The sequence below is a fragment of the Perognathus longimembris genome, chromosome 20, assembly GCF_023159225.1.
Source record: "Perognathus longimembris pacificus isolate PPM17 chromosome 20, ASM2315922v1, whole genome shotgun sequence".
Classification (NCBI taxonomy): domain Eukaryota; kingdom Metazoa; phylum Chordata; class Mammalia; order Rodentia; family Heteromyidae; genus Perognathus; species Perognathus longimembris.
The window spans coordinates 42,728,941-42,753,733 of NC_063180.1; the positions used below are offsets into that span (position 1 = coordinate 42,728,941).

Genomic DNA, 24,793 nt, shown 5'->3' on the forward strand with positions numbered 1-24,793 from the left:
AAAAAAACACTCTGGCACACTGAAAACGGAGTTTGTTCAATGGATGGCCTCCTTCCTTCGACAAAATGGGCGCTGGTAGCTCTGGGCCTGTAATCCCAGGACTGAGACTCAAAGCCAGTCCAGGAGACGCTCAGCTCCAATCAACCACCAAAAGAGCCTCAAGGTCAGGGCTCAGACCCAGAGTTCAAGCCCAGGACTGGCAAAAAAAAAAAAACAAACAAAAAACTGACCCCCCCCCCCAAAGGCCCAGAGAGGAAGAATGCCAGCCTACAACAACAACAACAACAACAAAAAAGAAAGCTAAGTAAGAGTACAAGGTCCTAGGTTCAAGCCTCAGTAAAGACCTGGGACACACAGAGCGGGTGCCTGTAATCCTAGCCATTCATCAGGAGGCTGAGATCTGAAGATCACAGTTCAAGGGCCGAGCCTCCAGCCTGGGCAGACACATCCAAGAGAGACTCTTTATCTCCAGTTAATCAGCAAAAAGCCCAGAGTAGAAGTGTGGCTCAAGTAGTACACCACGACGAGCCTTGAGCCACAAAAACACAAAAAGGAATCGAGAGTGCAAGGCTCCGAGTTCGAGTCCTAGTGCCGGCGTAGAACGTGAAGAAGTCAAGTGCCCACCGCTGTTCTGCCTCCCTCTGTGCAGTGGAGTGGGCATCGGCCCCATGGCAGTGCCCAGGAAACAAAGAAACACACACGGTGGGAGGCAGCTAGACACAAGGGGTGGCAGGGGGGCCCTGCCTGGGTGGTGGCCTCCCCACGGGTGGCAGAAGCCAAGGCCTGGGCTCAACGATCCTTCCTGGGGAAGGCCGGCGTCGGATCAGAGTAGGAACCATCAGGCAGGCGGGCCGGGGGCCAACCGGGGGGCAGAGGAGACTCACGGACAGGCTCAGCCTGCCAACGCGAGGCCTGCCACCCACTTCTTCCTTGGGGGATGGGGCTGAGAACACAGAGGGTTGGAGCCACGAGGTTAAACAACCCTAACTGAGGCCCTCTGGACCTTGGTGGAACCCCTACCAGGGAACAGAGAAGCTGCAGGTAAGGGAAGCCAGAGCACATGCGCAATCCTCCTGCAATCCGCAGCCGAAGCTACCACAGGGCGTCTGGAGTCTTGTTAGAAAGAGCCCTGGAGCCGGAAGGCCTCCCAACAAACAGGCAACTCCTTCCCCCCCACCACACACACACACTGGTGCCTCAGTTTCCCTACCTGTAACTTAGCTGAAAAGGGCAGATGAGAAGCCCCGGGGCTGAAACCCAGAAGCAAAGTGGGGCTGCGTGGTGGTGAGCAGGTCAACGTGGGCACCCCGTGTGGGCACGGCACCGCCGCCCCCAGACCCCCACACCTCAGCGTGCTTTGCACACGTCAGCTCCCTGGGCAGGGCCCGTGGGCAGCCTAGGACCGGGGGGGCGGACCCGACGGCCACAGGTCAGCTCTCCACCCCCCCACTTCCCGCCCCACTCTGGCCATCCTGAATCACCCTGGCCCGGAGGGCGGGGCCTGGAAGAGGACAGTGACCTCTGGAAGTCCCAGCCAGGCCTGTGATTCTGTAATCTCCGCTGTGCCATCATTAAGGAGGGAGGCCGAGGGAGGAGAGGCGGGGGAGGGGGAGGAGGAAGAGGAGGAGGAGGAGGAGGAGGAGGAGGAGGAGGAGGAGAACCATTTATTACTCCTCTGGGGCTTAACAGCTTGGAAAGAGGAGGTAGACACGGGAGGCACAGAGAGTAGAGCGTCATCTCCATGGCCTGAGCACCTCAGTGAAAACTTGGGGCTCACCAGGTAGAACTGAGGCGCCCCGCGAATCAGCATTTCCTATAAACCCGGGACGCTCAGGACCACCAGGCTTCTCTAGTACTAATAAGTAAAAAAGAAAAGAAAAGAAAGGAGTAGTCTGTTCTGTCCCCCCCCCCCACCCCGTGGAGAGGAAGCATCTAGCCTGTTTGTTCCAGCAGATCTAATCACACCACACGCTCGGGCGAAGTCTAGAGGGCAGGACACTGCATGAATAATTCAAGCACTCCAGTCACTTGATTGTGCCTGCAGATAAAATACCAAGTCAACCGCTAAACAGGTCAGCTGATAAAACTTGTTTGCTCAGGCCTAACCACCCTGGGCCGGGTGCACTCCAGGCCCACACTACAATTAGCGGTGGGGTTTTCTCCCGGCAGAACCTCACACACCTAGGGAGTGCCAGAGCCATTAGGTCAGGCTTCCTCCACCCCCTCTCTCCTCCCAGAACACTCGGGCAGCCAGGAAGGGGCTGGATGGAAGAAAAAGGTGGAGGCTGCTTTCGGAGGTCCCGGCTCCGCCTCCCCGGTGCCTCAGTTTCCCTGCCGACAGGCAAGGAGGGCCCCGGAATCCTCCGTGCCATCCACTTGGAGAATGAGAGGATGGGACTCCCAAGTGGCCAAACCCGGGCGGGTGTTTTGGAGAATGGCCACAAATCCCAGACGCACACAGCTGCTCTGTCTCTGGGGACGCAAACAGCCCTGCCAACCGCGTTAGGGCATTTAACCCTCCTGAGGGTGCAAGGCATACACCGTGGCTTCCCCGGGGCCCAGCGCCATCGTCCGTCCGCACCTCAGACTCGAGGGACGCGCCCACACAGACTCAACATGCAAAGACATATTACACCTTCATTACGAAGCTCTTAGAATAACTGCTGCTATAAATTTTAAACCTGGGTGCAATTACCCTCTCTCAACACGCCCAAGACACTAAGCAGGGGGTGGGGAGAGACAAGAGGATGGCGACCTTGCGTAACACCCCAAGGCCCCTGAAAAACATGTGCCACAACCCCCCCCACACACACACTCAGGTTTCCTCACCAGTATTTCTCCCAGTGGCTAGTCAAACCTGGTCAATTCTGCCCTGCATGAGGCAAGAACCCACCTCCATCTAATAGTCTCCCAGGAGAAATGTCCCATCAAAAAGCAGCATCTATTTAACTCTTCCTGGGGACCATGGCCGCCTTCCTATGCCTTCCTAGGGAACTAATCGGCTGGAAAGTCACAAGGCTGGTTTCCAATACACTCAGGCCCCTTTCTGGCGATCCTGCACCCCCCAAGAGCCAATGGCCAGGGCTCCCCCTGCCCCACCCTGGTGGGAACCCCAAAGCTACAGATCCAAAAGGCTCAGTCCAGAGTCCACGGGAGCAAGCAGGAATCTGTTCTCCTTCCCCTGGCAGAGGTGGGGGGGGGGGGGAGGGAGACAGAGAGGGTCACCTGCCCTCCTCACCTGCCCCCCCCCCGGGCCTGCCCCCCACCTTTGAAAAGCAAAATTCAAACCTTGTAAATGACTTGGTAATTTAGAGCAGAAATCCATTCAAGTCACGGTCACCAAAGGCTAGAATGAGTCAACAGCCTTCTGAGATTTCAAGAACACCAATTGTTAAAAAGAACAGCCAGCCTGTGCCATTTACCCGTGCCAAGTCACCGCTAATCATGGCCAAGCCAAATTATAGGCAGCCTCTCCTCGGAACACAAATACACAACAGGCCTCCTCCCACAACCCAGCCCGCACTAGACTGGTTACTGATAGGCACCCAGATAAAGGGTGTTTGTATTTGCTCGGTTTGAGTAGACTGTTATTACAAGAGTGACAATGGAGGGAGTTTACATATCCATCAGAGCGCAGCTTACCAGCTAGCTAAACTGGTTTGACTTCAGGATTTCAAAGCTGAGCTCAGCTCCCAGCAGCTCAGCCTCCCAGGTTTCCTGGGCTAAGCTGTCCCCAAGCCAGGCCAGCCAGGGAGCTCCAGGCTTCCTTCTGTGAAATGGGGACACCACGACCTTCAATTAGGGAGAGACGAGAAACTGCCTCCTCGGTGTATAACCTGACTCCGGCTAGCTACACACTCCACTCTGGCTCTTTTATGTTATTAAGCCGTTAGTGACTTTCCATTCCCTCACATTTCGACAGCTCAGCCGCGCTTTTAAGTTCCTCCAAGTTTAATCTTATCAAGGCAGGACATCACATTTTTGCAAAGAAGAGAGAGAAAACAGAGGGACACAGACAGGCAGACACAGAGACAGAAACACAGAGACAGAGACACAAAGCCAAAGACAGGAAGAGAGACCCCTCCAGCATTTACTTCCTCTTGAGAATTTTACATGAACACAGATGAAAGCAGCCTGGACACTCTAGACTCTACTTTCAAAAGCAGATCCTGAGGTCCCACTTTCTCTTTGATCTTTTATCGGCCACCAAGATCCAAGACCAGAACTGAACTCCACAAGCTCAACAACCTCAATAGTCCTAGCAACCAGCAAAACCTCAGCACCTGTGCTTCAAGGACTGGAAACCAGTTGGTCCCTCAAGAAGCAGGAGGAACAGAAGAGCCAGAGGGAGAACAGAGAACATCAACTGGAAAAGGCGTTCCTTAAAGAGAAAAAAAAAAAAAGCACTTACCTGTTTGTGCATTTTCAATGTTCAAGCCGTAGGACATCTCGTATACTAAAAGCAAAAAGAGACATGCCATAAGAAAACACGAGATCCAGTTCGTTGTTTTTTTCTTTCAAAATCTGTGGGGGGTTTTGTTTTTTCTCTCTCTGGAGAGGTTTTGGGGGACAAATCAGACTTTTAGGATACAGAAGTTGTAGGTCGCCTCCTGAGGGCAGCTTTGAGAGCTTTCCGCTAGGTGGAACTCTCAACCCAACAGGCAGAAGGAGGACCCCGGTGAGGCCTCCCCTAGGGCCAGAAGCCCTGTCCACACTGGTGTGGATTCAACCAGGTGGTGGGCACGTGGGGGGGGGCCTTATCCTGAGTCCTCTAGCTAAGTGCCCTGCGCAAGGAGGAAGAGGATGGTCTGTGTGACCCCTGGGTCAACTGCCCAGAAGGCCTGGGGAGGGAAAGGGAGGGGAGGGCAGAGCACAGGGCTTTCTTTCAGAAGGCCCTAACACTGGTCAGACACTCTGGGAGGAAGAGAGGATACCTCAGTCCCCGCTGGCTAGATCCCAGGCAGAAAAGTTTCCCAACACGACCCCAGGAGGTCTGGAGATCATCAACCGGACAAACAGGTCCTACCCCACCCCAGCCAAACAGGGCCTGGCTGAACGCGGCCGACTCCCCCCCCCCCCCACCTCCCCAAATCTTCCAAACACAAATCCCAGGCCCACGAGGTAGATAGAGCCGAGGCCTTGGGCCTGGATGTGGGGGCAGGGGCATGGCGGTGAAGGGGAGCGGGTGGAGAGTCCCCCGGTGGCCCAGTGGCTGAGTTCCCCGGCCAGCACCCTGCCCTCCTGCTGGTCTCCAGCCTTCTCACCATCACGTAATGGCGCTGCATCTCCGTCTTCTCGTTGGCCAGCTTGTCGTACTCCACTTTGAGGCTGCCAGGGGGTAGAGGAGGTGCTCAGGCCTGGTGCCCGCATGGCGGGTTGCCTGTCCCCTCCTCGGGAGGCGGGGGAACCCCGTTATCCAAACACCAAGGGGGGGGGGGGACTTAAGCAATGCCAAACTTCCCACAGTCGGGCTACTGTAGATGATGGGACAGACAGACAGACACACACACACACACACCTAGATACTGAGCTCCCAGGAACTGGGGACACCCCCCCCCACACACACACCTCACCTGTGATACTGAGCTTGCAGGAACTGGAACTCGTCTTTGATCCGGTCACAAGACTCGGCTACCGTGAATTTAAATCCGGGCTGCCAGGTTGATGGGGAGCCCTGAAGCCCGGGGAGAAGACAGAGGAGGCGAGGGCTTGAGACGCGCTCCCCAGCCTGGGCCTTACCCCCTCACCACCACCACCACCACCACCACCACCCCCCCCGGCACCCCCGGAAATGTCACCCCGCAGCCCCAACCCTTCCGGCCAAGTTCCTCCTGCCCGCACCGTGAACGGCCGACCGCCCTGACCCCGCCGCGGCCTCAGCTCCAGCTCGCCAGCCGGAGGAGGGGGCGGGGAGGCTCGGAAGAGGGGGCGAGAGGGGGTGCTTCCCCCCCCAGGCCGCCCCAGCCCCTGGGGCGCAACTCCTCGAGCCGCCCCTTTGTGTGTGCGCGCGCACTGCGCACACGTACACACACACGCACACACACGCACACGCGCGTGCACACGCAGGCACACCACCGCGCACCCCAGTACACGCACACACTAGCACGCACACACACACACACACACAGCTACACGCACACAAACGCGCGGCGCCGCGAAGGCACCGAGCGGCCGGCGGCGGAGCGGGGGCCCCCCGCGCCCGGCCCGCCCGGCCGGGCTCACCCCGCGGCGGGGCGGTGCGGTGCGGTGCTCACCGGATGTCGGCCTTGCGGGGATACATGGCAGGGGAGGGGTGGCGGTTCCGAGGCCCGGGAGGCGCCAGGAGCCCGCGCCGGGGCGGCGCGGGGGGAGCGGGAGCCGAGCCCGAGCGGGGGCCGGCCGGGGAACCGGGAGCTCGGCCCCGGCCCCCCCCCAGCCCGCTCTCGCGGGGAAATCCCCACCGCCGCCGGGCGCCCGCCCCGAGTGCAGACAAAGAGCCGCGGAGCGGGCGGCAAAGTCGCCGACTGGCGCCGAGGGCCCGCGGCGGGCGCGGGCTTTGTGCGCCTAGGGCTCGGCGGGCTGCGGCCGGCCGCCTTCCCCGGCTGCGTCGACGGCGTCAGGGCCCGGGGCCGCCGCGGACATCGTGGGCTCTCCGGCGAGTCCGACGACGGGGGGTCGAGGCCGCTCAGGGAGCGGAGCTCGCCGAGGTCGCCCCGGGCATCCGGGGCGCGCGGGGATCCGACCCCAGAAGCGGCGGGGGCCGGGGGCGGGCGGCCGGAGGAGGAAGCCGGCGGGCTCGAGCCGCCGCGGAGGAGCAGCGGGGGGCGGCGGGGGGGGGGGAGGCCCGGAGCACGGCGAGGGACGCCCCGGCACCCCCCTCCCCTCGGAGACGAGCGCTTGCGGTTCCAACGGCCGCCGCCAGCCCTTCTTCCAGGGCCGGGGAGTTCACTCCGGGCTCAGCGGGTGCAAATCCAACGACACCCGAGCATCCTAACTCCGAGCGGGCACGGGAGGCCTCGGCCGACGGGGTGGGGGGTGGGGGGGGATCCTCGCTGCTCCCGGAACCACCGCCGCAGCTGCCTCGGAATGAGCAGGGCTGGAGACGCAGCCGAGACCCGAGCTCGGTGGCTTCTTCCTTCCTTCTCCTTCCTTCTTCCTTCCTTCCTTCCCTTCGGCCCCGGCACTCCTCCTCCACGCGGCCCGACGAGCCCCCGACACACGCACACACCCCCCCCCCAAAAAAAAAAAAAAAGTGGCCCGGACCCGCGGATACCACACACAGACAGGCGCGGGGGACGAGCACGAGGTCCGAACTGCGCGAGAGCAGTTCCAAATAGGGACTAAAAAGTAACAAAATAATGTGGCAGCTTCTCCCGCGGCCCGGCCAATGGGAGCGCGGGCGCCCCACGTGGGGCCGCGAGCCGCGGCCGGCGATTGGACGCGGCCCGGGCGCGACGTCACAATGCCCTCTTGTGTCTAAAACTATGCATGAAAAGTAGCAATCAGGCCCTTACCCGCTGGTGACTTTCGCAGGGGAGTGAAAAACAGCGCTCCTCAGAGCAGGAATTAACCGAAAGACATATAATAAATAGATATAGGTGATAGGCCTGGACTGCTAGAGGTTTGGGTTGGGGTGGTTTTTTGTTTTTTTTTTCTTGTTTCCTCCCCTCCACTTTTTTTTTTTTCCCACGATCTGCTAGCAAATAATTATTTGGCGGGAGGGAGAAAGAGAAGACGGAGAGGAATAACAACAAAAGAAGAAGGAGGAGGAGGAGGAAAGACAAGCTGTGTTACAATCCTCAGAACCTGTGGCTGGTAGTAATGTATCCGTTTAGTTTGTTCTTGCCGTGGAGCCGAACCCGTTCCCTCTCTTAATCTCATTAGGTCGGCCAAGCGGCCCAATTAGGGACCATAAAACAAAACAGGATCACTTTTGTCACTTTGTTTTCACTTCGGAAGATTTGGGGGCTGATAAGATGGTGGCTTCCCTCCCAAAAGTTGCCTCCGGACCTTGCTCCGAACTGGGGCGGAGCCGGGGGTCCCTTTCTCGGGCCCCTTCCCTGCCCCCCTTCTCCCGGGCCCCCGGGCTCTGCTCCTTTGTTCATTCGCCTTTCTTCACCGAAAGCCAAGTAAACAGCGGCTGCCAGAGAGGGGAAGCTGAGGTCTGGCTGGGCGGGCAGCACAGATGGGAGGCCCGGCTGCCGCACGCCCGGGCTCCGAACGTGGCCGGGCCCCCCCACCTCGGGGCTCCTTCCCGTCGGTGACCGCGACGTCCCGGCCGCAGCCCAGCCGGAAGGGCTCCTGGCTGCGCTCCTGGCCCGAGGGACTGGAGACCAGAACGGGGTCAGGGCCTAGCCGACCGCGACCTGGGAGCCTGGAGTTCCGACGGGCTTGACAGGGCCGGCCCCAGGCGGCAACAGCCCCACGCGGGCCGCCCGCCTCCACACCCCGGGGGGGGGGGGGGGGTGGGGGGAGCGCAGACGCTCCAGGCCCCCGCGTGCGTCCCGGGGGCTCCCCCCCCCCCGCCGCCGCCGGGCGCACCGGGGACCCCGAGCCCGGGCGGGCCGTTTGCCCACCGCGGACAGCGCGGCTGCCCGGCGACCGGGGTCAGGTCAGGACACCGACGGCGGGGCGCTGGGGTCCCCAGGCCTCCCCGGGCCGGCGCGCACCCCGGGGGGCGGCGGCCCCAACGCCCCCGCGATCTGCATTTCCACCTCCCTCCCACCCCCCATTAGGGGCCCGAGGTTGCCGTCTGCATCTGAATGAGGAGCTCGAGCTCCGAGGCCCGGACGGGGGGGTGGGGGGCGGCGTGGGAGGCCGCGGCTCCGGCCGCCGGTCCCGGCCCTGCTCCTCCTATCGTTTATTCCCCGAAATAAAAACATAAATCGTGTGCGGCACGCACGGTAAGAGGGGAGGGGGAGCGGGGGGGAGGGAAAAGCCCAGCTCGACAGATGCGAGCATCTGGCCGCGGGCATTCATTAGACACAAAATGGCTCCTCTCCGGAGCTTCCTCGTCCCCGCCTCCTTCACCGCCCTCCCCTGACGTCACGGGCGGGCGCACGGCGTCCCCGACGCCCCGCCCCCTTCTCCCGACGGCCCCCACGTGGGAAGCGCGGGCCACGCCCATCCGCAAAACCCCAACGACCAATCACGGGGAAGCCGAGGAGCTCCGCGCCGCTGATTGGCCAGGCGGCCCGGAGCTGTCCGTCTCGGGCCGGAGCTGTCAATCAAAACCACGCGGGGTGGGGGAGCGCTGACAAATGCCGCGGCTTCAGAGCCTCCCGCTTGCAAATAGTGCTTGGAATGGCTGCTTAATTAGCTTTGAATGGCTTTTCCTTCCAGCTCAAACAATCTGTCACTACCATGTGGTAGAAAGGAGCCGTGCATAAAAAAGTAAGCAGAGGCTAAATATCAATTTGATTTTGTGTATCAAAGGAATATTTTATTTTTCTCCCTAGTAATGAAACGTATCAATTTAAATAATAAAAGGTAAAAAACACACACCACACACACGCTCGCGCACACAACACCCGGGCGGGGGCGGGGAAGGGGGGGAAAAACAAGAAAGAAAAAGAGAAAGAGCAGAAACTTAAAAAAAAAAAAAGAAAAAAGAAAGAAACGCGAAAAAGAAAAGAAAGGGAAAGAAAACCGAAACTCCACGGCATCCCGACTCCTTCGCCGGCCGGAAACGGGGGAAATTCTCCGGACCACGTTCCGGAGGACGCCTGCAGACCCCCCCCCCCCCCCCCCGGGCGGCCGGCTCCGGGCGCTGCGTCCTCGGGAGGGAGGCCAGCGCGGCCGGGCCCGACGGGTGGGGCGAGGATGCGCCTCGCCACGGGGCTCGCCGTCCAGCTGCTAATCAAAGCGCAGGGTGGGGTTGGGGGGGGCGGCGTGGTGAAGGCCGCTTACCCCGGGGGTCCCGCAGCAGCTCTCGGCTTGCGAGCCGGGGGGGGGGGGCCTCGCGCCCAGCTTCACTCCGCACCCCCCCCCGGGCTCCCCTCCCCCGCCCTCTCCCCCCCTCCGGGCTCCCGGGGCGGCCTCAGGCCTGGCCTCCTCCTTCCCCACCCCACCCCCATTGCGGGGCTCGGGGTGGTGGTGGTGGGGGAACCCCACGATCCGGGTGACCCCACCTCCAATCCACCCAGCCCGGCGCGGTGAGCAAGCAAAGCCTTGGAGCTCCGGCTGGGGGGACCAGCCTCGGCGCCCTCCCCCGGGGGGCCGGGGCCCCGGGCTGGTGATGGCCCGCGGGCCCGAGCGAGCTCAGCCACCCACCACCGGGCGGGCGGGCGGTGAGCTGGGCCGTGAGGTCAGAACTGGAATCCAGAGCAACCGGCTCCGCAGCCGAGCTTCACACGCAGACCAGGGCGACGGCCTTCCTTCATTCATTCATTCACTCATTCACTCATCCACCCATCCCCAGCCCTCCCGCTCGGCGTGAGGGATGCCCCCCCTCTCCAGAGGGGGCGCGCGGGGCACCCCTGAACTCCAGAGCTCGCTCGCGCCAGCCCCCCCCCCACCAACACCACACACCCTAGGCCAGCCCGCAAATTAAGAAAAACAAGGAGGAAAGGGGGGGGGTGGAGAGAATAGCATTTCTTTTATGCTCCAAAAAGAGGAAGAGAAGAATTTGCAAAAAAAAAAAAAAAAAAAAACCTGGTACACAACACCCTGTCCAGAGCACTTGACAATTATTTTAGAAGGAGGAGGGGAGAGGAGAGCGAAGAGAGTTCAAACGTCTCTGTCTCCAGTTCTAATTGGAAACGTTTCAACTGTTTATGTTACAAGAAGTGTCAGGGTCATTTGCTACCGGAGAGCTGACTTTTCATTGGCTGCTTAATTGAGTACCTCGGAGTCCACCCCACGTGGGAGAGGAATTCCTGGCACATTAAAAGAAGAAGAAAAAAAAAGTCACCCGGGTGAGACAGAAAGTCCGGAGTGGATTTCCAGCCTGGAGGTTTCCCCTTCCCCCCCTCCCCATCCCCAATCCCTCATTTGGGGGTTCAGGATGATGAGTGAGCAGCTTCTGCCAAGAGCCAACCCTTTGGAGCCTTTAAAAGATAAGTGGCAGGCAGTTCAGGCGAGTCTATGTTTTTCTCCTTTTTTTTTTTTTTTTCTTGAGAATTAAAGGGTCTTGCTCTGGTCAGCCACCAGGCTGTGGCTAACTATTTGAGGAACTCACCCACAAGGCCTTGGGTGGGGTGTAAACCTTAAACCTCCTTCTTCCCTGGCTTTGATGATTATGTTTTTTTAAGCCTCTTTGCTGGAACTGCCCAAACCCTGAAGAGGAAAGAAGCCTTTTCCCTCCCCAGCCTACCTCCTCCCCCCTCCCCCCCCTACCTCCAGTTGCTTCCATCCGGTTTCCCTGATTTGGGAACCTCTGTCTTCCTCCCTGGAACACCCCATCCTCCCATCACTCATCCCAGACCTTCTTCCTTCATGTTCTCTTTAGCATGCAGGGCCTGAAAGGGGGATTCGTATTTGTTTAACAAATTTTCCTAGTGCTCGGACCGCTTGGTGGACAAATCAAACACATTTCCTCTTTTCCCACGGAACAAAGTGGGTACCTTAGTGTCCTGACCACTTCACCAAAGAGGAATCACATTGATCCAATGACTTGCTCAAAGCCAGTTCAGCTTGGATGAATTAAACAGAGGCTGTAGAGCTACAGAGTCTACACCTCTCCCTCCCCAACAAATACACACACACACACACCCTCGTCTCTGTGGGCCTGGCTTTCCTGCTAAACGTGGACTAGGGCTGCAGGATGGATCTCCAGAATCTGAAGGACCCTCAGGGGCCACTGAGGGAACCCCTCTAGAGATGGACCTGCAGCCACTTCATTTCAGGGAAGGAGGCCAGGCTCTTGGAGGTACATAGAAGGGCTTCCCTGGCTCTCCCAACCCCTCCCAGCCCTCTGCCTGGGTCTTACTCAGCGCGTACGTAGGTGCTTCGTCGGAAGTGGCCCCTTTAAGTGGTCGATAACAGCCATCAGAGCCAAGGCGCTGGTGCTGGTGCTGGTGCTGATGGCATGGAGCCAGCTGAAGAATGGACTCTTCCCCCGTTGCCTGGGCGCCCGGAGAGGCCTCTTTCCAGCTCTAGGGGCCATAAACCAGATGACCTCTGCAAGGTGATTCTCTCCTTCTCCATCCAAGCCCAGGGGGAAGCAGCCCGCCCCGGACCAGGCCTCTGGGGCCACTAGTGCTTTCTCGCCATCCCTCTCTGTAGTGCCCATTCCATCCTGGGGTCCTCAGGAGACCTGGGGGTGGGCAGTGAGCATCCTGGAAGCAGCCAGAAGAGTGCCACGTGGCGGGGGGGGGGGGGGTGTGCTGGGAGGAGAGGGGAGGAGGGCTCTTCCCACTGCAGCCCAGCACCCAGGGAGGTCACCCCAGAGGACTGGGGACCTTCCATTTTTTGCCCGGTGACCCGAACCTGTGATGATTCACAAGGAGGCCCTGGCGCGGGGTGGGGGGGGGGCGGCGCTTGGGACTTTTGGGGGGTGGTGGCAGGTGTTGGTTTACCTGCCAATAGCAGACACCGGAGGCTGAAGGCATTCTCTTGAAGCCCCTCCAAAGCCAGGCTGAATAGCAGGCTGGATTCCAAGGTGCCCCTGGCTGAACTGTATTGACAATGGCCTGGGGTGGGGGTGGGGGGGTGTCCGTGCCTCCCGCTGGAACCCGGTAAATATTTATCGAAGTGATTGGGCGTCCTAATTAAGAGATTTGCCCCATGCTTTCTTTCCTTTGTAAGGATTCAAAGCAGAGGCTTAGGAGATTAAGAAATAGTTTGCTGGTATTAATGCATCCAACTTCACCAGGGTGAAATTCTTGAGTACACTACAAGAATTAGCCAGGCCAGGCTGGTGGCATGGGGCGGGGTGGGGGGTGGAGGAGGGGAGCGGGGATCAGCCTGGAGCCCCGGTGATGGCCCCCCCCCCCCCCGGGCTGGGCTGGCCTCGCCCACTTGGTTATCTGATGGTGGGTCTGTGTTGTCATGATAGAAAAGAGAAGAGGGAAGAATTTGCTGAGTAGCCAGGGCTTCTCACTCCCAAGTCTGCTCTCAGCTTCCTACCTTCTTATTAAATGAATTTATAGACGAGTTGTTTCTCTCTCTCCTCTCACACACCCCCCCTACATGCACACAGCCAGAGTTTGATTGTTTTTCAGTCGTGTTCAACATATCAACGCTTGTCAGCGGCGGCTGATTTTGCCCCCCCTCCCCCCGAGGGGCCATTGGGCAATATTTGGAGACATTTCTGGTTGTTACGACTCAGAAATGAGGTACTGCGGGTGTCTGCAGTGGGTTCTAGTCAGGGACGCCGCTAACCATCCCACCTGGCCCAGAGGAGCCCCCCAACACACCAACTGCACAAACCAGCCTGGCTTCGACTCAGTGTAAACATAGGCAGAGAAGCACTGGTGGCTCACGCCTGTCATCCTAGCTACTCAGGAGACTGAGTGAGCTCTGAGGATCACACAGTTTGAAGCCAGCCCTGGGAAGGAAAGTCCGGGAGACTCCCATCTCCAACGAACTACCAGAAAAACCAGAAGTGGAGCCGGGACTCAAAAGCAGTAGCGCACTAGCCTGGAGCATAGGAGCTCGGGGACAGTTCCTGGGCTCTGAGTTCGAGCCCCATCACTCGGGACGATTTCTCAGAGGAGACACCAAAATGGCCATAAAGGGCATATAAAGAAGAGGCTTGCCCTCAGTCCCACACAGCTAGGGAGAGGCACCGCCTATACCCTCGGGGAAAGAAGCAATGGGGAAAACAGAAAGTAAGGAACGCTGATGAAGATGCTGAGAAAATGGAACCCAGGGCCCCTGCAGGTAGAGAGATGTGTGAGAACAGGGCAGGTCCTCAAAGGCATTAAAAATAGAATTGCCATGTGATTCGGCAACACCTTTTCCCAAAGGAGTGGAAGGCAGAATCTCGCAAGAGAACTTGCCTACACGGCCAGTTTATTGAAGTATTATTCATCCGCCTGAGGAAGCAGCCCCAAGTTAGGACATAAACAGATAGGTAAATATGCCCTGGCCTGGTGACTGATTGCCTGCAACCCCAGATACTCAGAAGGCAGAGATCAGAAGATCACAGTTTGAAGCCCGCCTCACTCCAAAAAAAATAAAATCAGAGCAACATAGACAGAAAAGGCCGGAAGTGGAGCTGTGGCTCAAGTGGTAGAGCGCTACCCTTGAGCAAAAGAAGCTCAAGGACAGTGCCCAGGCTATGAGTTCAAGCCCTAAGATTGGCCAAAAAAATAAAGTCCCCATCTCAGCCAATAAACAGCTAAGTCAGTGCTCAGAGACCAAAACACTGGCAGTCCAAGGCTGATCAGTGGCAAGTCTTTTGTAAGCTCTGAGCCCTGGAGGACCAGACTCCAGTCTGGGTTTTCCAGCAGTCTTTGAGGCCGGCAGGAACTCCCCCCCCCACTCCTCCCAACGTTTTAATCAGCCTCCTCGTCTTGGCCTCTTCTGGCCTTTGCTTTCATTGTCAGAGTCTGTGTCAATAGCTGGAAATCCAGGCGGCAAGCACAAGTAGACATCCAGCAGAAATCCCACAAAGGCGATGGCTCCCTCTCGACAGGGAAAACAAACCGGTCTCCGGGCTCCCAGGGGCTGGGGGCAGCCAGGGCAGAGGGGGACCCCGGTGGGGGCGGGGGCGCGCGGGAGGGGCGAGCAGCCAGCTGGCCCAGCCTGCCCTGGGTTCCCTCTTCCGCTGAGCCTGTCTCAGGTGGGCCAGGTGACAGCCCCCCCCCCACAGCAAATAGGGGTCCCCCTTTCCCACCCCCTTACCCTCAACCCTCCCGTAGCTCCAGGTAGCTACACCCGGTTCCCTGCCCCTCCTCTCTGCTCCAGCTCGTGAAATCCCACCCGCTCTTCCAGATCAAGTGACTTGGCTCATTGGTCTCCAGCTGTTGCTGGGGCAGCCCCTGCCTGATCTCCATTTCCCCCTCTCGCCCGCCCCCCCCCCCCCGCCCCGTCCATCTGGGGCAAGAGTACCACTTCCGGTGCTCCCTGCTTCCTCCTCTGTGGCTGGAATGGTGGGCTGGGTGATGGGGTGGGGTTCCGTCGGGGTGGGGGTGGGGGAACGGGGGGTGGGGGGGAGATCACCGTGGGAAGCTGCCAGCCCCGTGGGAGCAGATCTGGGACTGAGGCACAGTGATTGCTCAACCACGTGGAAACCCAGCCCCAGGCCCTGCCCCCCACTCCTCCCCCCCCCCCCCCGCTGGGTCACGGCCTCCCCGGCCCTTTGCACCTGTCACCGTCTCCTGTGCCCTGGGCCAACCGTGTCACCTCGGTGAGTTTCCAGCCCTCTGGCAGGTGGCCTGGCACCTGCTCCGTGCCAGGAGTTTCAGTGGCTGTGCAAAGGCTGCCCCCGCCCCCCTTCCTCTGTGGGTGAGGGGTCACGGAAGCCCCCCCCCCCCCGCCCTCCAGGAGAGAAGCGACTCCCTAAGAAAAGTAACAGGTTAACCAAGGAAGTAACAAGAAGGCAAGTTCTTCTTGTTAAGTTGTCAGGGAGGGAGCAAGCCGCTGGATCTGCTGGGAATTAAGTCCTGAGTCCCCCCCCCCTCCCGCCCCACCGCCCTCCCACACTCCTGGCCCGGGCCCTCTAGCTCAGGTGAGGAAATAGATACTCAGAGGAGAGGAACCTATCTAGGTGGCAGAGAGGGGTGTGTGTGTGTGTGTGTGTGTGTGTGTGTGTGTGTGTGAGAGAGAGAGAGAGAGAGAGAGAGAGAGAGAGAGAGTTGGTATTGGCGATTGATTGGAGATAAGAGTCCCACCTACTGTCTTGCTTTGGGTCAGCTTTGAACCTGGATCTGCAGATCCTCCACCCACCTCCTGCCTCCTCAGTAGCTGGGATTACAGGGGTGAGCCACCAGTGCCTGACTTAGGGGTTAGCTTTGTTTGGATGGGTCTTTTCCAATCCCTGCCCGCCCCCCCCCCCCAACACCTTCATCTAAAAATGTGGCCAGTTCAATCCCATTGTGTTTTATTGGCTTGCTCAACCTCAGGGTTTGTGTCTGAGCTTGACTTTGCCCAGAGGAGAGGAGAGCAGGTCTGGGCTCCCAAGAACCCCCGCCACACAGGAGGGGGGCCAGCCAGGAGGTGTGTGGGGGGGAACATGCACAAGGCCAGTGGATGTGCAGCCACAGGTGTGTGTGTGTGTGTGCGCGCAGGTGAGCATACCTGTGCATTGCATGTACACGTGCGTGTGTCGTGGGCTTGTACATGCGTGAGCATGCGTGCGCTCGTGGGGTGGGGGTGGGGGTGTGTGAGCTTCCTCAGCCAGCTGGGAAGCTCCCCAGGAGCTCTGGCTGAATAAGTGGTGGGTGCTAATCTGGGGCCAGGTTCTTCACATTGTGGAAGCCCAGAAAATCAGCCCAGTCCCTTTTGCGGAGTCCTGCCCCTTCGTCACCAGGGCGCATCCTCGGTGTCTGACACTCGGGGTACAGGGGGAGAGGGAGAAGCTCTACCCTCAAGGAACAGCTAGGAAGTCAGGACATGGAGGCCAGTTCTCCAGATTGGGGGGGGGGGCGCGGAACCTTCCTGCAGTGGGAATGGGAGCAGTCACAGAGCCAGGGTTAGAAATGGGGTCCCCTGTCCCCAGAGACCTGAGCAGAGCTCTCAGCTCAGGTGCCTTGGGGGTGTCTTCCCAGGGCTGGCCTGACCTGGCGGTGGGGGTAGAAGCTGCCCCCCCATCCGCCTCCACTACTGCCAGTTCCTGACATGTCTCCCCCCACCCCACCCCCTGCCCCCCCCCGCCCTGCCAGTGCTAACAAGCTGCTGGAAGGCCCTTTCATCTTCAAAGCCTCCTCTAGCTGGTAATTAGCCCCTCCCCCCCCCCCCCCCCCCCCCCCCGCCCATGGTGATGGAGACAAGTGTTCTCAGGTTCGGGAGCTCAAGGAAGGCAAAGGATGCCCAGATGGCAGGCGGGAGAGAGTTCCCAGTTTGTCCCACAGAGAGCACTTCCCCTGCAAGGTCTGGAGTTCAAACGCCAGGCTTCTGCCACAAACAATTGGACCAGTGTGGGAGTCTGTGGAAGGCCTCGTGGGACTTTGAGCAGGTACAGATGCAAATAGAAGGGGACAGACTTCTCCCAGGAGCAAGTGGGCTCACCCAGAAATGGAACCGGTAGCAACAAGGAGGAAAAAGGAAAAGAGGCCAGGCCCTGTGAAGGGTTATTTATTCATTTATTTTTCCTGATGGATGAATTGCTTCAGGGTGAAGCCCCTTTTCTCATTCATGGTGGGGTCTCGTCTCCGGACTCAAACACTGTCACGGATAGAGCGGCCAACAGCCACACCGGCCTGGTCTCCGCTGCTCCTCATCCTATCTTCTGTCGCGTGCTCCCCTAACTTCACGCGCTAGGCCCCATCTCTACCCTGTCTTTGACTCTTTATCTGATGTAGGGGATCCAGAGAGAACAAGAGCAGCAGGGAGAATGACCGAGAAGGAGCAAGGCAGAGAGAGACAGAGCTCTGGAGCTAGTCAGGGTTACCTCCGTGCTGGTCCACTGGGCACCACCAGCAGCCCACGCTGGCTCTGCCCTGGGCGGAACTCGTTAGCAAGCGAGTCCGGGCATGGGGCCAGCTCTCACCTCAGCCCGGTGAAGGGCGTTATTCTTAACCCACATTCAATCCCGTGTTTCTGGTAATCACTAGTACCCTCACCGGACACTTCTTGTTCTCTATCTTCCAGGTGAAAAGGAGCATTTCACTTCCCGATAGCTACATGGTTGGGCAGGATCACGCAAACAGCTCCAGGCAAGGATCATGAGTGGGGAGTGGCCCTGTGAATAGTCCTGGCCAATCATCTCTGCGAGGGAGGAGTCACTTGTGAACAGATCTAGCCAATGATCTGCGAGAGAGAGTCGCCTGGGAGGGGTAGTGGCGAATGACCTGTGAGAGGGAAGCCTGTTCTGGCGAATGACCTGTGAGAGGGAAGCCTGTTCTGTTCGGCAGGGTTGCGTACAGGGCTGCTTCTTCGGCCTGCCTTTTGCCTCGCTGAGCCCTGAGAGACCAGGAGTACAAGAGACGTGCATTTGGATTGTCTTAGGCGGTGAGAGTTTGGACCTCTTTGCTTCTGCTCTGTCTCTCCTCTAACCCTCCTACAGTTTCACCAAGGAGGACATTGAGATTCGTGGAGAGGCCTGGGTAACCCTGGAGAAGAGGGAGCCAGAGACACGGTCGGTCCCTTGACTGATCGGAAGAGACCTTGAGGTCAAGAGGAACAACGGGACCTTGGGTTGCTAACTCTAGAGTGCAGAGAAGCAGCGGTGAGGTTAGGGCTTTCCGGAGGATCTGCTGGTACCGACTTCATCCGCTACTGGTCCCTCTAGAAAGATCACCCCTGGACAGACCTGATGCAAGCTGCCACAGGCGCAGAATCCGCCCGGCGGATCTGCCCCATGCACCACCCCGTGGCCCATCTGTGCCTCTACAAAGCCGGCTGGAGGAGGGGGGCTCTCAGGGGGACCTGCTCCTCCCAGGGGGCCCTGCTGCCTCCCTTGTCTTTTTAAATGACCATAAAAAGGCATGGAAATCAACGCCAGAGAGAGAGGTTAAAGGGCCCTTAGAAACAAACGAAGCCACCTCCCCTGCAACTCGCCCCCGGAGTAAAAATTTGTCACTTCAGTAAGCATTTTATTGGTAATTACAGAGTTACTTTATTTGCATATCACAGAACTGCTAGGGGCCCTGGTAAAAATACTTAACTGTCATCCAACATCGCGAAAGGAATCACTCAACCCAGGGAGGGAGAATTCAACAATTATTTCCTTAAAACTGGAATTTGTTAATAACTTTGCAGCAGTAGATCCGTTCGTGTTCCCCCGCGTTCCCCCACTACCGCCATTAAAGAATACACAATTAAGTGCCAAACTGACTCAGGCACAGGGCCGTGTCCCCAGGCTGGCCTTGGCTTTGTTGCCTTTCCCCTTGATACTGGGGTCCCTGGGGAAGAAAGCAAGCAGACAGGGCTGGCACCCCATTTTCAGAGCCATGCAGGTGTCTTGGACCGATTGCTTGTCCTCTACAAGCCCTGATACTCTCTGATCGGCGCGTGGAGCACCTGCTGGCCGCTACTTTGGTCACCTGCCGGCGGTGACGGCGATCTGATGTAACCTGGCGCTTAAAGCACAGAGCACGCTCAGTAAGTGTGTGCTCCACACGAACCAGCAATGCCTGGGAATCTCCCCGCGAGTCACGGGGGGAGGAGAGGATTTGAACACAGCCCCGGCTGGCTGCCTGCAGGGCCAGGAGAAGCAAGCAGGGCTGTCCATCCAGGGGTGCTCCCTGCCTGGAGCCAGGACCAGCCATTGGATGTCCTAGATCCTCTCCTGGGGTCTAAGCTCACCCCCCAGGGCCCCGAGACTCAAGCTCCGACCTAGCCCCAGGACACCCACCCGGTTTCTCCCCTGTGACACAGGAGACCGCTCGCCAAGCATATTTCAACCATCCAGACCAAGTTGTTGTTTTCTGGGTTTTTTTTTTAATTTAAATTATCTTTCAGTATTTGTACAAAAGGGATTTAATCTCACAAGTTTATGGGTCCAATGCGTCTAGATCACTGCCACCCTCTCCGTCACCCTTCCCTATCTTTCCCAGCCTCCTGATACCTTCTAGTTCCAATTGCATGCCTACGTATACCTCTTCTCTTCTCTCTGCTTCTCCCTCTTCTGCTCTCCTCTCCTTTCCTCTTCTGTGCCTGTACGAGGGTTTGAACTCAGGGCCTAGACACTGTCCCTGAGCCTTTTCACTCAAGACTGGCACTCTTCCCCTTAAGCCACAGCCCCACTCCTGGCTCTTTGTTGGTTAACGGGAGCTACGAGTCTCACAGACTTTCCTGCCCCGTTACTGGCTTTGATCGCTGATCCTTAAACCTGAGTAGCTAGCAGGACATGCATGAACCCCTGGTGACTGGCCATATATATTTTAATCCTTAAAACCGTGGAGTGGACACAGACCTGCCCTTACAAGGGGCTGAACAATTTCTGACTTGCTCCATCTCAGTCTCTGGTGGATACTTCATCTGCGGTGGTTTGGAACACGCAGGCTTTCAGTCTCTCCCTCTGCTAAGTATTTAATGATCTGGAAACCAACACCAGAGAAGTTGGCACCTCCGCCTGGGTGTCTCTGAGCCCCGCTCCCTGGGCGATGGGCTGAACCCCTCTGTTTATCTGGCTGCGGGATCTCCTCTGGCAAGGCCTTCTGTTGAATAATGCACACCGCTAGTCCACCGAGAAGAGAGCCAGGACATGTATCTTTTAAAACATTCCCCTTCACACCTCCGCCCCAAGCCTGACCTGTGCAGCCCTGCAGGTTCCGGAAGGAATAGTCCAGAAGAGGCGAAGACCCGCCCCCAGCACAGGGCTAGGCACCAAGGCCGGTGATCGATGAGTGATCGCAGTGCCCACGTCCACGTGGCCACGTTTGACATCACCCCAGGGAGCCTGTCCCTTCACCTCAAGGAGTTGATCTAGGTTCACATTGCTTCTTTATGTGTGCCTTTTTAATGGGCCAGTCCTGGGACTTGAACTCAGAGCCTGCGTACCTTTTTCTGAGCTTTTCTACTCAAGGCTGGGGGCTCTACCACCTGAGTCACAGCGCCACTTCTGGCTTTGGGTGCTTCACTGGAGATCAGAGTCTCACAGACGTCCCTGCCCAGGCTGGCTTTGGACCGTGATCCTCAGATCTCAGCCTCCTGGGTAGCTAGGGTGACAGCTGTGAACCACAGGAGCCCAGCTGCTATATATATATATATATATATATATATATATATATATATATGACAATACATAGGATATATAGGGATATATAGGATATATATATACATACATACATACATATATATATATATATAAAATCTTGGATACTGAGCAGGTCTCACAGTTTAGTGTCCTCTACATCTTCCCTGGTCTTTCTGGGAAACAGGTGTCACGGAGGTCCTGCTCCAGGTTCCAGTGCATTCTGTGCCCTCCCCTCCCCCACCACTCCTGCGGCCTTTAGCCCCTGTTTCCTGTGGTGATCTTCTATGGTTTTCTTTGCTCCACTGGAGCTTGAACCCCGGGGGCCTTACGTTTGCTAGCAAGTATTCGACCGCTGGGGCCGGGCCTCTCAGCCAGGCAGTGGCGGCTTGGAGAGGCCTCCAGTGCCCAGCGCTTAGCCGAGCTGGCCCTTGTTTTTGGCCACCTCGGAGGCCTCTGCAGTCAGCGGGGCAGCGGCCCTGAGAGCCCCGGCTTCCCGGTGCCCAGTGGCATCTACTGCCATGCTCCCCCCCCACACACACAGCGAATTCCAGCCCCACGCCAGCCAGCCGGGCTCTGCCAGCTTGCCAAGTAAGATCCTGGGGCCCAAATCCCACAGTTGAGTTGTGCATATACACACACAGCCGTATTTGCCACTCGGATCTAACTTCCACACAGAAGAACACACGCGTGCCCTTCCTCCCTCCGTGCCGGACTTACTTCGCGTCACGTGATTTTTTTGTGTGTTCCAAGTCCATCCCCTGCCCAGCCAATGGAGGCTCTTCTTCCGGAGGGATGAGTATGTGAACGTGCCAAGGATCGTGTGCGCATATACACAAACATACCGACCAAACAAAGTGTGGTATGCACAGGGGCGGATTCCAGGGGGTGTAAGTCCTTTGAACAACTAGTTTACAGTCTAACGAAATGAACACCAGGGTGCTGGAACGTGGCGGGGGTGGGGTGGGGTGGGGGGGTGAGGTCACGGGCAGGGACAGATGAATGGAGAGCGGAGGGCGAGCCAGTGCCGTCCTAATATTCAACACACGCGCGTGACAATGGAACCAGGTGGCTTGGGGGGAGGGGGCGGGTTGGGGGAGGGGGGCGGGGAGAATGACAGAAAGAGTGCCCTCGACCAGCACCCACTGGACTCACAAACTAACGTGTTGGGTTGACACACCATGCGCTTGATAACAAGCAGAAGTCTGGCTGGTCTCTGAAGAGGGCTGCTCCAGCGCGGGCTGAGCTCAAGCCTCAGTGTGGGGGACAGAGCGGAGAGGGGGGTTGGACTGGGCAGGTACCCCAGGGGCTCCCATGGTAGTCAGCTCGGCTATACCCAAGTCCCCAAGGCATCGGCTGGGGACGTAGCCTGGAGATGCACGAAGACCAGGGGAGTACACCCCAGCAGGGAGGAATAGCCGGAGAATAAGAAGGCCCAGAGTCCATCCTCTTAGAACCCTGTGAACCACTGTGCCATCGACCCTGCCTTCCTGCCAGTGCTGACCTGTGCCTCAGTAAAGACTCCCCCCCCACACTCCGGCCCCTGCTTCTTGGGGCTCCCTGAGGGTATGGCGGGTCTGCCTGGCACAGGTCTCCTGGGCTCTAGGCTGGGCTGTTCTTGTTGTCGTCATCTGTCACCTGCTCCTTCCCGGGACACCTGCTGGGCGGTCTCCCGAATCTCCCCAGTGGGATGGGGGCTGGAGGGCCCAAGCTCCACTCTCCGGTCTCTGTGACCACCCCCCCCCACCCCCACCCCCCCGGGCCTGCACAGAGCCCCGCCAGCCAGGTCTGCAGCTCAGGTCTGCTGTGGGGTTGGGGTGGCTATGATTTAAGTAGGAATAAAGCTGTATCTCAAGGCTGGAAATCAGGGGTCCGGGGGCCCATCCTGGATGGGAGGCTGGAGGTTTCCACCCTGCTCCGGGCTGTCCGTGGTCACCGGCGGAAGCCTCTCCGACCTGGATGGCTTCTCCACGGTGTTGTCCAGCCCTCCACACTCAGCCCTGCTGGCGGCCAGGCCTGGAGACAACAGAGCACGGGAAAGGACACTGGGCTCTTGGGGAAAGCGGATCTGAATCCTGAGTCCTAGCATTGGTGGTTTTTATGGTACCTGTCTTCTCACTGTGGCTCTCGTGTGTGTGTGTGTGTGTGTGTGTGTGTGTGTGTGTGTGTGTACATGCACCTGTATTGGGACTTGGATGTAGGGCCTGGCTGCTGTCCCCTAGCTTTGTTGTTGTTGTTCAAAGCTGGCCCTCTACCACCTCCGCCACACCCCTGCTTCTGGCTTTTTGCTGGCTCATTGGAGATAAGAGTGACTTTAAAGCCTGAGCTGGCTTTGAACCCAAATCCTCAGATCTCAAGCCTCCTGAGTAGCTAGGATTACACAGGCGTGAGCCAGCGGAGCTCAGCTCAAAGCAAGATTTTATAGAACAAAGTACTGTTTTGTTTTCTCTCTGCTGGTAAAAGGCTAACTAAATAAATGAAACAAATCTGTGTGTGTGAGTGTGTGTGTGTGTGTGTGTCAGGGCTTGAACTCATGGTCTGGGCGCTGTCCCTGAGCTTTTGTGTTTCAGGTTAGTACCCTATCACTTTGAGTCACAGCTCCAATTCGGCCTTTTTGACTCTCATTGGAGATGAGAGTCTCACTGACTTTCCCGAGTGGGCTGGCTTCGAACCGCAATCCTCCGATCTCAGCCTCCTGAGGAATGAGCTGGAGGGGTCCGCTGCAAGGACAAGCCAGCCTCTGGGTGGTTTTTCCTTTTTCCTTTTTTTTTTTTTTCCTGGGCAAAGAATCACCAAGACTCCAGTGTGTGGATCTGTGGGCTGGTCACCCGTCATTATCCAGCGTCATTAGGGAATGGGGAGTTCCACATAAGTGAGTTTTCCAGATAATTGAACTTTACTCCCCGAAGAGCTAAAGCTTCAAAGAAATTAACCACGCCGACAGAAGGCTCTGCAAAGCACGCTGCTGCCTGGCACCCAGAGGCCGGCGTGAGACTGGGCGGCCAGCCGGACGCTAGGCCCCCAGCCTGGCACCTGGGCACTGTCTTTCCTGAGCACACCTGCTTCTGGGGCTGGCCTGACAGACAGCCACTCTGGGCTGGTGGCTCTAGGACCTGGCTTCATCCTAGAACCAATGAGAGAGAGGGAGAGAGAGAGAGAGAGAAAGAGAGAGAGAGATAGGAGGAGGAGGAAGAGGAGGAGGAGGAGGAGGAAGAGGAGGAGGAGGAGGAGGAGGAGGAGGAGGAGGAGGAGGAGGAGGAGGAGGAGGAGGACTGGGACCTGAACTCAGGGCCTGGGCGTTGTCCCTGAGCTTTTGTGCTCGAAGCTAGCGCTCCACCACTTGAGCCACAGCTCCGCTTCTGGCTCCTGGGTGGTTCATGGGAGATGAGATTCTCATGGACTTTGCCGCCCAGGCTGGCTTCCAATCCTGCTGCTCAGAGCTCAGCCTCCCGAATAGCTAGGGTTACAGGTGTGAGCACTGTTCACTCGTTACAGTGGCCCCGTCTGTTGGCTGTGACTTGGGAAGGGGGGGAGAGCCCCCCAGTCCCCTCCAGCACTCCTGCTCCTGCGGCTCAGGGCAAGTCCCTCTGGCTCCTCCCTTCCTCCTCCTCTCCTCTCCCTCCTCCCCTCCCTTCTCCTTCCCTCTCCTCTCTTCCTTCCGCCCTCTTCTCTCCTCCCTCCCCCTTCCTCCGTTCTCCACTTCCCTTCCCTGCCCCCTTCCCCCTTCCCTCCCCTCCGCTCCTCTCTCCCCTCCTCCTCTCTCCTCTTTTGTGTAGGTTTGTGAGCCTGAGTACCTTTTCCTGTCCATCAGGCCTCTGGCTAGACTCTAGAAGGACTGACAGGCTTGTGTAAGGGGGGGGGGGGGGCGGGGGGTGGATTATCTTCAAGGAGTTTCCTCCAGGGTGGTCCATTGTCATCAGGGTCTGTCTGAGTCCTGGGCCCTGGCTCAGCTTGGTCCTTCTTCCTCTGCCTGCCTTGGCCTCCCAGGGTGTGTGCATGGGGGGGGGGGGGGGCGGAGGGGGCATGTTCAGCCCCAGCCCAGCCTTTCCAGAGGACTGCGGCTCCTTCTCT

The 24,793-nt window shown here is 58.3% G+C and overlaps 2 protein-coding genes across 2 annotated transcripts in view; both read right to left on the reverse strand.

Moving 5' to 3' along the window:
• Tle3 (TLE family member 3, transcriptional corepressor) overlaps positions 1 to 5,312 on the reverse strand; it is a 28,211-nt gene extending 22,899 nt beyond the window's left edge. The window contains 3 exon segments of the mRNA XM_048369318.1: positions 4,412 to 4,423; positions 4,425 to 4,456; positions 5,265 to 5,312. Of these exon segments, the coding sequence (XP_048225275.1) occupies positions 4,412 to 4,423; positions 4,425 to 4,448 (36 nt within the window). The 5' untranslated portion in view covers positions 4,449 to 4,456; positions 5,265 to 5,312.
• Positions 5,265 to 9,106, reverse strand: LOC125368221 (proline-rich proteoglycan 2-like). Its single transcript, XM_048369063.1, has 5 exons — positions 9,024 to 9,106; positions 8,220 to 8,305; positions 6,255 to 6,934; positions 5,574 to 5,673; positions 5,265 to 5,328 (listed from the first exon to the last, which is right to left on the reverse strand). The coding sequence occupies exons 1-4, from the start codon at positions 9,104 to 9,106 to the stop codon at positions 5,632 to 5,634; spliced, it is 891 nt and encodes a 296-aa protein (XP_048225020.1). The 3' UTR covers positions 5,265 to 5,328; positions 5,574 to 5,631.
• Between the last annotated feature and the right edge of the window lie 15,687 nt (positions 9,107 to 24,793).

What these genes read in the sequence shown, in the direction of transcription:
- LOC125368221 (XM_048369063.1), bottom strand. Translation starts at nt 9,106, where the DNA reads ATGGGCGTGGCCCGCGCTTCCCACGTGGGGGCCGTCGGGAGAAGGGGG. An exon ending in GCCGTGCGCCCGCCCGTGAC is followed by an intron (nt 8,306 to 9,023) that starts GTCAGGGGAGGG and finishes TCTGGTCTCCAG; the next exon opens with TCCCTCGGGCCAGGAGCGCA. An exon ending in CCCCGCAAGGCCGACATCCG is followed by an intron (nt 5,674 to 6,254) that starts GTGAGCACCGCA and finishes CCGGGCTTCAGG; the next exon opens with GCTCCCCATCAACCTGGCAG.